The 17,394-nt window shown below is 36.4% G+C and overlaps 1 protein-coding gene across 2 annotated transcripts in view; it reads right to left on the reverse strand.

The window, feature by feature from the left end:
* Positions 1-17,394, reverse strand: part of CYP7B1 (cytochrome P450 family 7 subfamily B member 1) — a 157,726-nt gene that overhangs the window by 16,069 nt on the left and 124,263 nt on the right. For both annotated transcript variants that reach the window (XM_006741253.3, XM_081816061.1), the window contains 3 exons: positions 16,648-16,784; positions 8,408-8,995; positions 7,715-7,921 (listed from right to left, as the gene is read on the reverse strand). In XM_006741253.3, the coding sequence (XP_006741316.1) occupies positions 7,715-7,921; positions 8,408-8,995; positions 16,648-16,784 (932 nt within the window). The remainder of the gene's footprint in view (positions 1-7,714; positions 7,922-8,407; positions 8,996-16,647; positions 16,785-17,394) is intronic.

Genomic DNA, 17,394 nt, shown 5'->3' on the forward strand with positions numbered 1-17,394 from the left:
GTGATCATTAGTGCATTTGGCTTTCATATGCAAGTTAATTTTAATTAAACATGATCTCTATCTGTAAATGTTTTATAAAACTTATTGTACATAATGGATTGTTAATTTATACTAACATTTAGCAGGTAATAGGACCCTCTACTTATTAAATGCATTGTAGAGAAATGGCTATCAAGAATGCAAATATTTTGGGGATAATTTACACCAGGCACCACAAGGTGCCAACAATTGGAATTGTGATTAAGATAAGGCTGCCTGTGTTTTGTCAAGAACTGAGCTTTACTAACCAGTATACAGTAGGAAATTGGATTACAGAATTCCCACGATGAACTTACAATTCAGAGCCTGAACTACCTTCTTCACCTGGCTAGGAGAGATCTGTTTCTCTTTTCCGGATCTAAAAACATTCTGATTAAGTATCCCTTCTAAGCAAAAAGCTGGGGAATGTGTTGTGCTAAGATGCTTTACCATGTAACTGTGAAGGAAAATGGCAAACGAAAGGATGTGCTGGTAGAAAAAGGCATGTACACTTTCTCTTTTGCCCTCAGATCTCCATTCTGGCTGTAATAATTAACAGATGATTCTCATTTGCAGATTTAAAGCATTGAAGCAGCTCATGACAATCAATAATGCATGTAACGATGCAAACACAAATAAGCACATCCAAGTTTCTGCCTCACACTTAGGCCATGTCTGTATATGTGGAATGAATGTACTGTGACATGGCCAGGCTGTTAATTTGGGTCATCTTAATGATTGGTGCAGACTGGCATACCATATGATTAGCCATGGTGATCAGTGGATAGCAGTGATAGCTGGAGAGAAATGGACAGCCAGGTCCCGCCACGGTCCACTGGGGCTGAACACTTGGGCGGTCTTACAAAGGTGGATGAGGAGGGGGGAGAGGAGGATCTGCGGGCAGCGATCTAGAAGGTGTAAAGAAATGGAGTGAGGCTCCAGATGTGTGTGTGCATTTTTACATGACTGCCTTTAAGACAGGTGAGAAAGTAAATTAGAAATTATAATAATCATGGACGCTGGGTGGCTCAGTTGGTTGAGCTTCCGACTCTTGGTTTTGGCTGGGGTCATGTCATGATCTCAGGGTGGTAGGACTGACCTCGTGCCCGGCTCTCCGCTCAGTGGGGAGACTGCTTGAGATTTTCTCTCTGCCCCTCCCCCTGTGTGTGCACTCTCTCTCTTTCTCTCTCAAATAAATAAATCTTAAAGAAAAGAAATAATCAGATAACTTGAAGCAAATAACTAATTTTTAGCTCAACAACTGTATTTTAAATGAAGAATAAATCTGAATTGGTACAAATGTTTACTTTTACTCTGCATTGCAGACACAACCTTTAGTTTCCTGCTGAAATATATAGAAAGGTAAATTCAACATTCATATGTTCAATAAATGTTTATTAAGGTCCTACTCTGTTCAGGGCACTGGACCACTTCTACTGGTTAAAAAAAAAAGAAAACACAGCATATGGATTTGGCCTTCGTGGACACTTCAATCTGGATAGTTCAAAGTTGGGAGGTACATATAAACAGGAACGCGCCACAAGACCCTAGAGAGGATTCTGCGCAATTTCTGAGTAGATACCTCTAAAGATGGCATTCAGAAAGTCCACTTTAGTAGAAAGTTATTTTTTGTACTCAGCTGAAATGTTCCTCCTTCTAATTTCTACCCTTTTGAAAAGACAAGGGCAAAAAAAAAAAAAAATTATAATCCCTCTTCCACATGACAGCCCTTTAAAAATATTTAAAGACAACTATCATGTCATTTTTAAATTGTATGTCAGAGATGACATGGCCTTTAGTCTTCTGACATCCTGGATGAAATCAATTAACCAACCTGCCTCTTAAAAGGTGGCAAAGTGGGTGTGGTATTTCAACTAGAAATGTAGAGAGGAACTACTTTCTTTACCTTGCATACCAGACTTCTATTAATGTTTTGTTGGAAGCAGAGGAACAACTGATTTTTGAAATCATATCACCACTGACTTGTCTTAAGCTTTCTGATATTCCAGAGGTTATCAACCCTGGCTGCTCATTACAATCACCCGAAATGGTTTAAAAAAAATAAATAAATGCTCCATTCCAGACCAATGGAATAAGAACCACTGCATTAACTAAACCTTTAAATTAGTGGTTTTGAACCTTGGTTGCACATTAGAATCACCTGGGGGAGCTTTTAAAGCCATCAGCTTGCACCCCAAACCAAAGAAATCAGAACCTCTGGGGGTGGGACCAGGTATGAGTAGTTTTTAAGGCTCCTCGGTTGATTGCAATGAGTAATCAAGGTTAAGAACCACCGCTTTAAACACTTTTCTGCTAAGCCACACATTTCCTCATCCTATTCTTAGGCAGTTGATGCTTGACCTAAGTACAATTCTTTGCATTCTCATTGTTTCCCTCTCAATTCCTGTTTCCAGTAGTCATTATATTATCTAACCCTCTTAGCTTTGTGCTGAACTGATAATTTGATACACATCCAAATTGGTCTTTTTCACTTTTTGATCAATGTTTCTTTATGTAGAAAGATCTCACTATCTGATCTCTGGTGTACCCCTTTGTGAAAGATACCTCTCTCTCTCCTTCTCCAGAAAGAAGTTTCTAAATGAAGAAGAATTCATACTTCCTGAATATACCCATTGGAAGAGAGGATTTTATTAAATTTATTGTCTAAATTATGTATGATTTTTCTTTTGTTTTAAAAATTAATTTATTCATTTGAGAGAGAGAGAGAGAGCACATACATGTGCCAGCAGGAGGAGGGGCAGAGAGAAAGAATCTCAAGCAGACTCGCCACTGAGTGCGGAGCTGGATGCTGGGCTTGATCTCATGACCCTGAGATCATGACCTGAGCCGAAATCAAGAGTCAGATGGTTAACTGACTGGGCCACCCAGGTGCCCCTGTATGATTTTTCAAATACACAATTATTTTTAATATTGAATGAACTTTTTCTCAAAATAATACCCACAATTGTGACAAACAACCACATTGAAGATGTTAATAATGAGAACTGTGTGTGTGTGTGTGGGGGGGGTATATAGGAACTCTATCACCATTGTAATTTTTCTGTAAATCTAAACCTATTCTAAAACGAAAAATTTATTTTTATTTAAAAAAACACCCACAAGATTCTGATGTGAACCTCTAGCCCCATCCTTACCCTCAAACTCAACTGCATCTGAGAATTAGTGATCCATATCCTTGTAAAATAGTGGTCAATATCTCTGGTATAGTTCTGGAGCACTTTCCCCTTGAAGTGACAGTATTCATGGGCTAGCTTTTAAGTGAGACCGAGCATCAATTTCTGGTTCTAGCACAATCTAGCTGCATGACTTGACTTGGTTAACTAATCTTTCTGAATCTTGTTGTCTAATAATTAAATGACGATAATAATACTTGAGGGTTAAATAAGCTAATATATGTAAAGCAGGTAGCACAGTGCCTACCACATAATAAATAGTTGTTAATATTGTCATTTGTACTGTCTCATCTGGAAATTAAAAATAGAGTTAACTCTATCATTATCTTATTCAAATTATCTGATCTCGTACATGTGCATATCATAGCTAGCTTTGCTAAATCAAGATACAAAGAATCCCTCCCCTCTCTTAGCTAAGACAATGAAAAAGGACTCCAAGGATTCTGCTATCAGACAAGCCCGAGAGAAGCCTGGGGGTGGCCAGAAAACCCTTTACCTCCATTCAGGTTATTTAGCATCCTGGTATTTTTCTCATCTATAAAAATCATGACAAAATAATCGCTGCCCCAGTCCCCCCAGTATTTTGGTGAAGATCACATGAAACAACGTTTGAGCCTGTAAAATTGCCTTAAAATTTTGCGGTCATTAATATACTTAATATCGACTACATCTAATACTCATCACTTGTTATTCAAGGATCTTTATCTTTTCCAATTGATCATTTCTTTGTTTCTTTCTCCTCACTAATTACAAACAATGGGCTTAGCAATTTTTGATAGAATTTTGTTGGAGAATCACTGCAGGCTTATAATTCTAGGACTAAATTTTATAATAAATGATCTCCTTTTAAGAAAGCTGTGCAAATTTTGCTGAGCTTTGGTTTTATAGCACCTCCTTTTATTGCAATGTCCCTCACTACCACCACGTGTGTGACTATTCTCATTTTGGGGATATGTAATTGAACAAAATTAGGTGCCTGCAATTCTCTTGAATTATTCAGTTATTCAGTTCAGAAGTTATAATCCACTTCGACTTACGTTCCTCTTACTTAAAGCAGGTTTGTTTTTTTCATGTGTGATGCACAGAAAGAGCACGCCTGTGGGGTAAGATAGACTTGAATTTCCAACCAGCTTGGTTCACAAATAACTGAAAATGAAGAACACAACGTGCACATTGTAGTAGGGATGGCATTGAGATTAACGATTATTTTGGTGATAGAAATAGATGACATTTATTGAATCCATACTTTTTAAGTTATGTATATACATTATCTAGGTAAACATGGAAGTCAGAAGTAGTACTCCAGTGAGGTTATCTGCTATCCATTTGTCAAAATTCCAATTTTGAGAGCTTCCTCTCCTTGCAGTCTCTTTTGTCTTATCTTCTCTCTGACTCATCTTTTCTCCTTTTCCTTTTCCTGTCTTGGAAATCTATAGTTCTAAATCCTACCTCCACCCCAGGTTTTTCTTTCCTGGAAAACTGAAAAATTCTTAGTTTTCTCTCAGGGTTTCTCAAACTTCTGTTCAAATAGCAACTTTTCCTGTTAAGATTTAGGCCCCCACTGACATTTATCTGAGTCTCACTGTAGTTGCTTATTTTTAAAATTATATTTAAATTTTGTTGTAGAGACCTTTACTAAACACTGAGAGATATAAAATTTTAGTGAGGTCATGATAAGCAGAGCCCTTATGATAAGCTACATAAATATACAAAAATAGAAAGTTGTGCTTTTCTTTATCTAAAAGAAAAGGGTAGAATGGTTTTAAAGAAAGGTTCTCAAGAGGACTGGAAAAAAGCATAAATCCCTCACAACCTCTTACAACAGATGATTGCTTTCAATTACTTAAACAGGCTTGGTACTTAAAAGCCCAATCTATGTTACATATTTTAACTTCTGCTGAGATTAAGTGTATATGATGTCAGAGGAAATTTGATACATGTAAGGTCTACAGGATTGAGCCACAAATGTCAGTAATATATGCACAATGATTTGCATCATGATAAACCTATGTCCCATTGGGCTTTGTCTTCTGTAATCACTCTAAAGAAGAGAAATCATTTTTGTTCAGGAATAAGGCACTCATTTCTTTGGCATTCTAACTTTCCTTTCAACCTTACTGTATAATCAATGTATGCTGACATGCAAAATCTTTGTTAAAAAAAAATCTTCTTTCTTCTTACTAGTTAAAAAAAGCAGCATTTGTTTCATGCTTGCGGTCTTTTTCCTTATAATACTAAATTCAAGATAGCTTTCTTTATAAAGAAATGCACTTGGAATACATAGACCTCTGTCCTTAGGGATGTGAAAAAGGGGAAACACATACACCCATACCATGGGGTACGCTGTAAATATTTAATCCTGTAAATCTTCCCTTTGTACATATAGTCATACTCTTCTGATATAGAGGAATATTCACAATTGAACTGCGACTAGATGCAGAGGTTATCTGTTGTGTAACTGATTCATATAAAAATTTGTTTCAATCTGCATAAAACTGTCTATCTCATGTAAGAAAAAAATGCACATTATTTTCCAGAAGATTAAATTCTCATAATGAACAACACTGGCCTCTGTTGGTAACCAAGGTCACGATGAACAGACAATCCACCTTTTCTAGATTGCTGAAGGTGCTGCCTTTATCCAGGTAGATCTACACTCTCTTGGGATCGTTATTGTTTATTTGTTGATAAGGGAGCCATAAATTTATGAGGGCTCCAAGCATGAAAATCTCTAGCTCTAGCTATGGACTTAAACGGACCCAAAGTGTAGTGCTGGAACTTGCCATTTTTTCTGATCAAATACATTTAAACATTTCTGCTTCAATACTGTCATTTTAAAATGATCTTTTCTTTCAACAACACACTTGAGAGTAAGAAGAGAGTTGATGAATTTCAACTAAATTTTTAAAAGTAATAACTGTGTACAGAATACAAACACATATTCCTTTAAGTTTATTTGCTCTAGTTTCCAGTACGCATCATCTGATTCATAAAATACAACTGAAATTACTTGAATACATAGGAAAGCAACCTTGATTTTCATAGAACTATAAATCTTCTACCCCCAAAATACTGCGTATCCATGTGAAGGCTACTGCCCAGAATTTTATGCAAATTTTTTGGATTTGTTCATCAATAATTCTGCAAAGAAAACCAAAATAATATTTGTATTTTAATAATGTTGGGATTATTTTCTTTCACCGAGCAAATATAGAATGACTTTGCTAATGTATGCTAAAAAACAACAAACTAGAAGGTGACACATTTATCCCAATTGATTGAACAAGCTAACCCACTGTCAGTACAAGACAAGCTTCCTGTTATTGCCTCTGATGGGTCTTAGCCTACTCAGTGGGAGCATTCTCTAGAACACATGGGCCAGTCTTTTTAATGTCACCTGACAGTCAACACTACTCAAGATCTTTAAGTTTTTGGCTCCCAGAAGTTCCCATCAAAGGATCTGGAACACACTTAAAAGATAAACAATTGAGGCCACCATAGGCTAAAATACTTGCCTACATTATCAGAGGAGTGAAGCAACAGAGGTATATAAAGACTTACTCTTACGTGCGTCCAAAGGGTCTTGGATTATTGTATAGTAAAGGATACCACAGGAGGAAATGTCAATACCGAAGGGACAGAAAATAACTCGTTGATATGGAATTTAACTTGGGGAGTTAAAGTTTATTCACATAAAGATATGAAGCGTCTTATCAAAACCAGTAAAGGAGAATGCAATCCATTATCATCAAAAGCTCACATCACTGGCGTATAGGTCTATGTAGAAATAGAAAAATGACTTAGTCACTCCTGACCTCAAACATATTTGAAATAGTGACCATGAATATCTCATGAGTCAATAAATATTTTATAAAATATTGACATTTCACATGGAGTAATTAGTAGCTGTTGCTTCTTCTTTTCCTCCCTGTCTCCCTTTTTTTCCTACCTTCTTCTTCCTTTTTCTCCCCCAAGTACATTTAAAGCAGGAAGTTCCAGGGGAAATCACTTTTACTACCTTTTTGAGAATCATACACATCAAGCTGTATAAAACATCCTAACCTCTGCCTGCAAATATAGACACCATTTTAGGGAAGAATAAATACATCTTGTACACAAGTTGCCTTTTTGGAATCCTCTCTTTTTCAATCCCCAAATACCTTTCTTGTCAAGATAGTGTAGCAGTGTTTGGAAAGCATTAGCACACCAACAGATGCTCAGAATCAAATGACTTAATAGGCATAAACTTTTTTTTCAAATAATTGCAAAGCTTTGGGTTAGCCTTTTGCATACCTTGCATAGTTAATTACCTAGGCCTTAATGTTTACATGTAATGAGAGTATCTACAGCTATAAGCTACATAATTTATAATTGATGTAAATGGGTGTTATTATGTCAATTAGGCAGCTGTGTCCTCCACCTCTTGGTAAACAGCTTTGAGTGATAAACTGAGTTTGCAGAGAGGTACTTTCTTTTCTTCATAACAGATAAAAATAAATTACCTAGGTAGACCAGGCTGTCCAATTGTTCTCTGGTGAGCTGGATGGGAAATCCAGACCCTTTCTTTTGACCTGTTGACTGCAGCAAATGGTCAATCTCATCACGCAGTACTGACATAGCTTCCGGGTGCTGTAGGAGGTAATACATCGCCCAGAACGTAGCTGGAATCGTGTTTGTCACAGAAGCCCAGAGAAAGCCTAAATGATGTGCTGGGAGAAAATAAGTGAAAAGGAAGATTAATAGCGTTTATTACACTGATTAGATTTGCAGTGTGCTAATTAAAAGATGTTAGGACACAGACCCAGCCAAGGATCAGTGCATGCTAATGAGGACCAATAGGCTTCTGAAGTCTAATTTTCTGCTTAATGAGAATAGTTTAAAATGTAATGTGCGCGTGGGGGGTGGGAAGGTGGGGGACGAGATAAGAGGAGTAAATGCAGCTTAGTTATACTCTTTCTCATTATCCCCATTAAGTATCTTGTTTTACCACCTCAGCAAAAAAAAAAGAAAAAGAAAAAAGAAAAAAAAAGGAAAAAATCAATTATCACAGAGGGTTATTTCAGAGTAAAACATTTTATCACTAGCCAATTAGAAAGAGCATAAAAATTTTCAAGGTCACCATTTTGTCTTTTTATTTCAAAGGTCTATTGTAAATTATTTTATTTTAGACAAGTAATCATTCAGAAGTTTCTTACCTCCTATTTCAAAGTCCTCAAGCGTATAGTATTTCTCCAGGATATCTTGCCTCATTTGAACAACTTCTGACCATCCCTGTGTCTTAGCTAAGTGTTCTGATGTCAAGCGTTTTATAAGTTTCTTTCTAATAGATTTGACATTTCCTAGAAGCTCTATGGGTATGTCTGATATTAAATATGGGAATTTGTCATCAAATTTTAAGAAATCATCTCTTAGCTCAGTAATAAATGTTTTCCTATTGTCAGCAAGAGATTTTCCATATATGGTTGTGAACGTGACCTCAAATATTACTGAGCTGCAGAATGTCAACAGGTATGCCGTGTCCCAATTTGTGGTTTTTAATAACTGGAGCTCAAACACTTGTTTTAAATTCTGCATCATGTTTTCTGTGAGTATATCCAAGGACGTCCCTTGTAAAAGATGATAGCAGCCATGAAGGTCATTGTTCAGGTCATCATTGGTTGCCAACTTTTCGATGGAAAATACTTTCCTTAATAGTTTATTAGTGAATATTTGAAAGCTTAATTTGTGACTTTTCATTACGAACTGGTACTGAAAAGGGTCCAGGATAAATGTTATATACTTTCCTAAAAGAAATAAATGAGAATATGAGCTCAGTTGGGAGCAAAACAAACAAATACCTGAAATTTGAAAAGATTTTAATCAAAATTATAGAGACCTTAATAACTAACACCCCAGAAAGGTGCAAAGTTTAATAAATATCCATTTTGTTCAAAGATTCCCCACGTTTCCTTTAAAAATGGAATATAGTGGGAGAAACTCTAATATTCTTAAGTTCTGAAAGACCTTTAAAAAGATACTCTTTTATTTTAATTAAATACCCAAATATTTAAACTACCCTTGAAACATCCTCAGAATCCCTTGACTTAAACATTTCTCATATTTCCCTAATAATACAAACAGAATACAAACATCAAACAAACAATCAAATTATTATTTACACTACATGGAGAGCCATTTCATACTTGATATCATCTTAGCTTTGGCTGGATAAGATAATTTTAACTCAGACAAAGGAAGATATGGTATGAAGCAGATACTCACAAATTAATGTTTAATGTGACAAATACCAAATCACAACTGCCAGCATTTTCTTGTTTATAGATGAGAAAATAGTGGTTCATGGAGATTTGGTAACATGTCCAAGGTTACCTACTGATTTGTGACTAAAACAGGATTCCAAACGAGAACCTGTCCATTCATGCATTCATCCCTACATTCAACACTTACTGAGATTCAGATACTCGTTTGGATCTCTTTCCTCTTAAGATAAAAAGATGTGAAGAAATCATTCTAGCAGAGGTGTGAACACAAGGTAAGGGAAGCAGAAAGTGAAATCCACTTTGGTCTGCTGGGAGTTACCTATCAGCAAGAGTTCTTTGAGGTGGTGACATTTGGTCTTTTCATAGATCAGTGTTGTCCAAACTTACCCAACTAAAAGACGTAGGGTACTGGTTAAAAATACAGATTTCTGCCTGATTCTGATTCAGAAGGTTGAGATGTGGGACCTATGAGTCTTTATTTTTGATAGGGGCCTGAAGTGATTCAAGGCAGCATAGTGAGGAACACGGTCCTACTTTGGTAGGGCTCTCAAAACTGTCGGAACCTTGAAGAGTTCCCAGCTCTACCCTGCTCCCCCTGAGAGCCTGGACAAGAAGACACTCCCCATGCACTGTTCTCTTCCTCACACAGGGCTGATTTCTTCTCACTAGAGTGCTATTTTAAGACTCCTAAATAGAAGTATTATGCAAATAGTATTTAATAATGGCATTTAATAAATCTTTCTTTCCCAAGAACACACATGAAGTTTAGATGATCCTACAAAGTGTAATGCCTATTTATTGCCTTCTAGAAAACAAGAGACATTAAAGTTTGTAGGATCATTCACACTTTCTCTTTCACTTTTTATTCCTCTGGTGTGTGTGCGTGTACGTGAGTGTGCTTTCTTAGACCAACAGCGTCTCATTTGTTATTTATTGGTAATTCAAACAGCATCACAGAAATTAAATTCAATGTGGTACAGGATTTAGAATAAAGTTTTGAATAATTTTCAACCTAATTCTTGAAACAGGATAAATGTGTTTTTGTTTTACAATTTTAAAACATCATTTAAGCTTTTAATATACATTCATATACATGTGCTAAGATTTTTTTTTCTAAAAATAAATCATATGTCTTGAATTTTATTCACCATATTTCTCCTTGATTTATTTAATAAGGTGGGCCAATCTAGGAATGAGGGTAAAGCTAGAAGTGGCTATTCATTCTGGTCAGATCCCAAAGCTGCATTAATAAAGTAAACTGGATGTTTCCCCCTTAGCGAGAGCAAAAAGGACTCAACTGGATTGGAGCATATTTTATGACACCTGCTTTACCATAGCATCTTAATTAAATAAAATTGCCAGCATCTGCCTGACAAATAATTGAAAAAAAGAATGAATTCTCTCATTTTGCAAAAGATATAATTTTAGGCAAAGCTATGTATTTTCACAGGTGGTGATTCATACTTTCCTCCTTTCACCAAATGAGAAGATTTTGCTAAATATCTTTAGGGTTATTTTAAATTAGCCACTAAAATTCAGAGAATGTATAAAAGTTTCAGTTTGTAAAACATGCAATTTTTAGGGAATATTTTGAATTTTTCCTACTAATTTTCTACATTCATTAAAATCTAAGTGGAAGGATAAAACTATATTCAGCCAAGACAGCATGAGCTACTGGCCACTGGCCTACTGAAATAGAGGCTGTGTGAATGTGAGAGTTTTTGTCTACAATTCATCACAAATACACATACATTCCCCTCTCTCTCTCCCCCTTGGGGGTAAGGATATGGGAAGAAACTATGAGATTCATTTCAATTAAAAGAAATAAAACCTAAATGTGGAAAAACTGGTTCCAGTTAGCAGCCAATTATTAATAGTTTTTTTTAATGAGCAGTTATTACAGGTTTTTTTAAAAAAATCATTACTGATTAGTTAAAATCAATTTATTTGTAGATAAAATTCTCACTCTTTAAGGCTCTTTATACTCCAGGATCTGTATTTTCTCCTTCTCATTCTTTTTTTAATTTCTTCAACCTCAAGGCATTGTGTTTTATTAACTATCTTTCTGAGTAAGATGTGGATTGCTTTAAAATAGACATTTTGATTTTCTGGATTTTACTTTTCAAGTGGGTTTGGAAGTACTAATAACCCTGGAGATGTTAGTTGGCTTTCCAACTTTTAATCTTCAGTATAAACAATTTAAGCTAAGTTTTCCAAAATTAATATTAATTTAAACCATCTGTCCACCATCTGCTAATGTGAGATGCAAAACCAGAGTTTCTTTGTAATCTTTAATCAGACAGTTAGGAAAACACATATACATTCATAAAATGAATTTAAATTTCTTAACAAAGGAAATCTGAAAAGTTATTCTGAAGGCCATGTATTCTTGGAGTGAAATTAACTTTTGCTCCAGTGTGATTTTATGTAAATGAATACCAAGTGTCGATAGGCAAGTTGCCTAGTATACCAAGATCACAAGGTAGAAACAATATTCATTGTCATGTTTTCAAGAGAGAAAAGAATGCTGTGAGTAGTTGATATGAAATATTGATTTAAAGAATATCAGAGTTTGTATTTGTCTAAAATAGAAATGTCAAAATGGGGCTCACTTCTGCAAAAAAATATAAATGTATATAATACGTAATATATATAATATATAACATGTAACATATATAATCATCTTTTGGGGCAGTAAATTTAAAATGGGGTCAAAATTTTTAATGTCTTCTTTGCCAATAATCTTATTCTCTTCCCTTTTCAGAGCTGACTGGGTCTTAAGATATTAACTCTAGCATTCCTGTATAACCTGCATTGATCCTTTACTAACTCAGCAGCCTTTTTACTTCTTTCCAAATTACTTCTTTTAGGAAGGTGGAGCTACATGATGCAAAGTACATCAGTAAATGTAAAAAAAAAAACAAAAAACCTAAATCATTCACCCTGATGTCTTATATACAAAAAGTTTGACATCTGGATCATTATAAATTGAATTTTGATGTTTTCATCTCAGATATTTGGTGCTTTACAGAGGCAACATCCATGGGAATTCAGAACAACTATTTGAGTACTTAGATTTAGAAATGCCTGTCAGCAAATATGAGATAAATTTGGATTTTAAAGAGATTTTCCATAATTATAAGCTTTCCATTTCCACGCTTAGTTTGTTCTTCAATAGAATTTTTTAGAAGGTCAAGCTGAAAATATTCGCTGGAAAGCAGAATGTGAACCAACTTTTTATTTTATGAGGATGAACACATTACATACTCCCCCTCTTGTTAGGGAGATTTCACTAGCTGTTGACAATGATGTACAGGGGTGCTTCGCTGGCATGACATTTAGGGAAAACGACTCTGCTACACCACCACACAAAACCAATTAGAGAACTATTTTCTGCGACAGGTCACGAATTTGCGTGGTTTCTCATGAAAAGATGTACCTTTTAATTTCTTTATTAAGATGACATCCGTGTCCCTTGAGACTTTTGGGGAGGCTAATCATTTGCTCATCATGCAAGAACACACACTAATGGAAATCGCATTACGGGACAAGGGTGGAAGACTCTGGTCCCTTGTTTCACATTTCCAAAGGTGCTATTTTGCAAACTGATCATTAGAACCACATACATTAACAGGATAACTTGACAGGAATCTATTCAAACTCTAGGAAGAAGCCAAAGGGAAGTGGTAGTACATATTCAACACCTGCTTGTGTACTGTTGAGTTCAAAAACATGGCCATGGTCAAATTATTTGGACGTCAGAAATTCAGCAAGCTTCTTGGTGTCTAAGATTAAGATATCAAGTATCAGGGCGCCTGGGTGGCTCAGTTGGTTGGGCGACTGCCTTCGGCTCGGGTCATGATCCCGGAGTCCCGGGATCGAGTCCCATATCGGGCTCCCTGCTCAGCAGGGAGCCTGCTTCTCCCTCTGACCCTCTCCCCTCTCATGTGCTCTCTGTCTCTCTCATTCTCTCTGTCTCAAATAAATAAAATCTTTAAAAAAAAGATATCAAGTATCAGCAGAAATTGGTTGTTTTTGAGCAGTGAATAAAATTATTCAACTTGCCACAAGTTTTTCCTTAATCAGCTTAGATTATTTTTGTATGACGTATTAAAAGGGAAAACTGAAAAGTTTGCTAATTTGTCATATCTATTCAAAAAATTTAACTTTTTTTAAGTAAGAGTGACTTTCTTTTTTTTAAAGTGAATAATAGAGTTTTGTTATTATGAAGCCAAAAGCTCACTTAGAATAAAAGCACCAGCTATGGCCTTTATTTGTATTATAGTAAGTATTTCATCAGATCTAAGGTATTGAGAATATCCTCATCAAATATTTATTGTGAATCAATCAGTGCTGAGCTCTGGTCTAAATTTTGGCAATAGAGGAACTGAAGAATAATGAAGGGAAATAGACAAATGAATTAGCAATAAATTCACAATTTATTAAATGCCATTACAGAGTGATACTGAGAGTAATGGGAGCCTGGAGAAGAGGCATCAAACACAACCAGGGAGAAGAGATGGTCAGTGAAGCTTTTGGAAGGAAGTGATATGTGACTATGGCCTCAAAAGATGAATCCATGTCAGTCATCTTTTCAGGAGGACTCACAAAGAGAAGAACAGCACTCAGGCAGAAAAAACAGCAAGAGGAAACACAGGCACAAAAGGGCATCGTGTGTGAGGAGGAAATTTCAAACAATTTGGTGCATTAATAGTGCATTAAGGCAAAAAAAATAAAAATAAAAATAAAAAAAGTGCATTAAGGCAAGCTGTAGAAAGAGATGAGGCCAGAGAGGTAGGAGGTGCCCAGATCTTGGGAAGCCTCGTGGGGATTACACTACAATTGCTCTAAGATGCATGATTTTTTTTCCATTTCAATTTTTCTGAAATCAGAGTATTGGGAGAGACTTGCAGGCAAAGGAGTAAGTTGTGAGGAAATGGATATTGCCTGTTCATTTTCTGAAAACTCAGCCATGCTGACAATGTCATCCAGTTGGATCATTGTTTTTTCTCTCCATTACATTAAAATGGCAGCACTGAAATGAAGTTGCTCTGTGTACAAAACGTTGCTTCTGATACTCAACAAAATAATTACAGTAAGAAGAAACCACCTAAATTCTTTAGGAATAGAACAGAAAATTCCAAGGCTGGTTAGAGAAAGATGAAAAGGGTTGAGCAAAGAAAGGGGCATAAGTAAAGATGACCTAGATAAGGAATACTCAGAGTCAGTGAAAGAACCAGAAGGTGCAGTATCAATAGAGTGAAGGAATAGGGTGTTTTAAGGAGGACTGAGGGATCTGCATTGTCAGACCAAGTAGAGAGGTCTAGTCAGTGAAGGTCCATTAATGGCCTCAGCAAGGCAGAAAGAAGTATGGGCAGCAAATGTAGGAAACTCTCTTGAAATATTGGGATGTAAAAGAGAAAAAAAAAAAGAAATGAAAGGTAACTAGAAGGAGAATATAGGAGAAGCATGGTTTTAAGCTATAGGTAAGGACCCAAGAGAGAGAAAAAAAATGAAGATATATGTGTGGGAGGAATAAATAAACACCAGCCCTGTGGAGGCAGGAAGTAAGGGTGATGGGGACAGGTAATGGATTTTCTTAAACGTTCTTTGAAATTAGAGAAAAGGTAGTGAGGAAAGTTGTGAGACACAGGGATATCTGGTAGATATGCGAGGGTCTGAGTGAGATGATACCTGATGCCTTCATTTTTCTTGGGAAGGAAAGGAAGGAGAGTGAACTCTGTTGCCAGAGCCCAGTGAGAAATGGGGACCTGGAACATAGCCTTTCCTGCCCTCCCACCAGCATGCCCAGCCAGAAGTCAGAGGACAAAGAAGTGAGGATAATCTAGTCTGTACAGATCAGACTTCTGGGACATACGACATACAAAAGTGAAGAAATGGAATAGCTGGCCCAGTGATAAGCTGATGTGGAAGACTGTGTGCTAAGATGGCCACAGTAAATTCTTTCTATCTCTACCTGTGCTCCTTTTCAATGGGACTCTGCCATTCTCCCAGGAAGTGGTGGAGTGTATTTTCCTACCCTTGAGTTGGGGCTGGCCTATGACCGCTCTAAGAAAATGTGGTATAAATGAGGTTTTGTAATATCTCAGCCTAGGCCTCAGGGGGCTTCTCACCCACCTGAAACACTAGCTGCCATGTAAGGACATCTTGAGAATGAAACATCATGTGTACAAGGAGGCCCAGCCAGGCATGTATGTGATGAGGCCGTCTTGGAACATCCAGTCCCAGTTAAGCAGTCAGATGACTCAAGCCACAAAAGTGACTCAGGTCAGACTGGTTGTTTGAAGGCATTACATCTAGGGGAGGTTTGTTCTGCAGGAATAGATAGCCGATACAGCTGGAAAACATGGGCCTTCAAGGAGGATGAGTAAAGAACATCCCAACTCTTCCTCTCAGCCCTATGATGTTGGGATGTTTAGTGATCTTGTTGCCGTTTTCTTTTTTCTTTTGTAAGCATTTTATTGAAGTTAGAAGCATAATACAGTTTTTAAAATTAAAAATACATTCTATAGCAGTGGTTGCTAGGGGCTCAGGTTGGGGCGAAAGTGGCATGAATATGTGGAACACAGAGGATTTTTAGGGCAGTTAAACTATTCTCTATGATAGTGAATAATATCCATTGAATGATGGATCCATGACACACATTTGTCAAAACTCGAAGAACTGTACAACACAAAGGTGGACCCTAATGTAAATCACAGACTTTTAATAATATATCAACATTGGCTCATCAGCTGCAACAGAGTATGGGATATAATAAGGAAAATTCTGATCAAAGGAAACAGGATATATGGGAAATCTCAGATCTGATCAATTTTCTTTAAACCTAAGACTGCTCTACAAAATGAAGTCTGTTAATGCGTTCTAGCTTTTATTTCTCTTTTAATCATTCTTAAAATCAGACCAAGCCAAACCAAACCAAAATCACAGGTGATGGCAGGAGAGTAGGGTTCCCTAAGTACCCTCAAGATTTTTATAATTCATTTTTTACTGTGAAAATCACTGTATTCAAAAACATAGTTTTCTTTTGTATTGGTCTACAAACAAAACAATAATATAAATATTCCATATTTTGTCTATAGAAAAATGTAACAACTTAAGGAACAATGGGGAACTTATGATTTATGGAAGGTACTTATAGAAGTGTTGCTTACCTCCAAGGAGAACAGTGAAAGTGTCACCATGTTGTTTTTGAAGAGTTTTCATGAAACCTAAAGGATCCTTTTGTAATTTCAGGGCCTCTCCAAGGTAAGGAAGCCAGCCTTTTATCAGTGGAGGCTCACCAGGTCTCCTATAAGAAAAATAAACAAACAAGAAAAAATTAAGTCCTTATTTTAATACATATGGGTTATTAATCCAGCCTAGAAGTAAATGGATGAATTACACAACTTTTTTCAATTATTTTATTTAATGATTACTATATAATCATAGATATGAATTTATTGGGCCCCACCAGTATGTGACTTTGGGGTAGACAGTTCAATTCACAGCTTTTGGTGAGCAACATTTTTGAGAAATTGTATCTTGTAAGATCCAAATGGCTGGCTGAAATGACAGCTACACTCAGTAAACATTTTATGTATGAGAGCTCTTGCTGAGTGTTAGATGTCAGGTAGTTTACTTGCCAAAGTAAAGCTCTTTGTTATCAGATGTCACTTTAGACTGGAATTATATAATTAGAAGAGCAGTTAATAATCTTGAAAAATCTTTTATGCTGTTGAGAACAATAAAAAGCTCAACATTATTTCCATGAAGTATATCTTGCTGTATTCTTTTATAGAGTTTTTTACTCAAACCTCTGAGCATCCTCCCTCAGGCACCTGGCAGGGCCTGGCCAGCCCCCAGGCCCCAACCCAGCTCCCTCACCCTCCTCCTCACTCACTCCCTGTCTCCCCCCCCCC

This window comes from Leptonychotes weddellii, chromosome 4 (assembly GCF_054177405.1).
Source record: "Leptonychotes weddellii isolate Sample4059 chromosome 4, ASM5417740v2, whole genome shotgun sequence".
In the NCBI taxonomy this organism is placed as follows: Eukaryota; Metazoa; Chordata; class Mammalia; order Carnivora; family Phocidae; genus Leptonychotes; species Leptonychotes weddellii.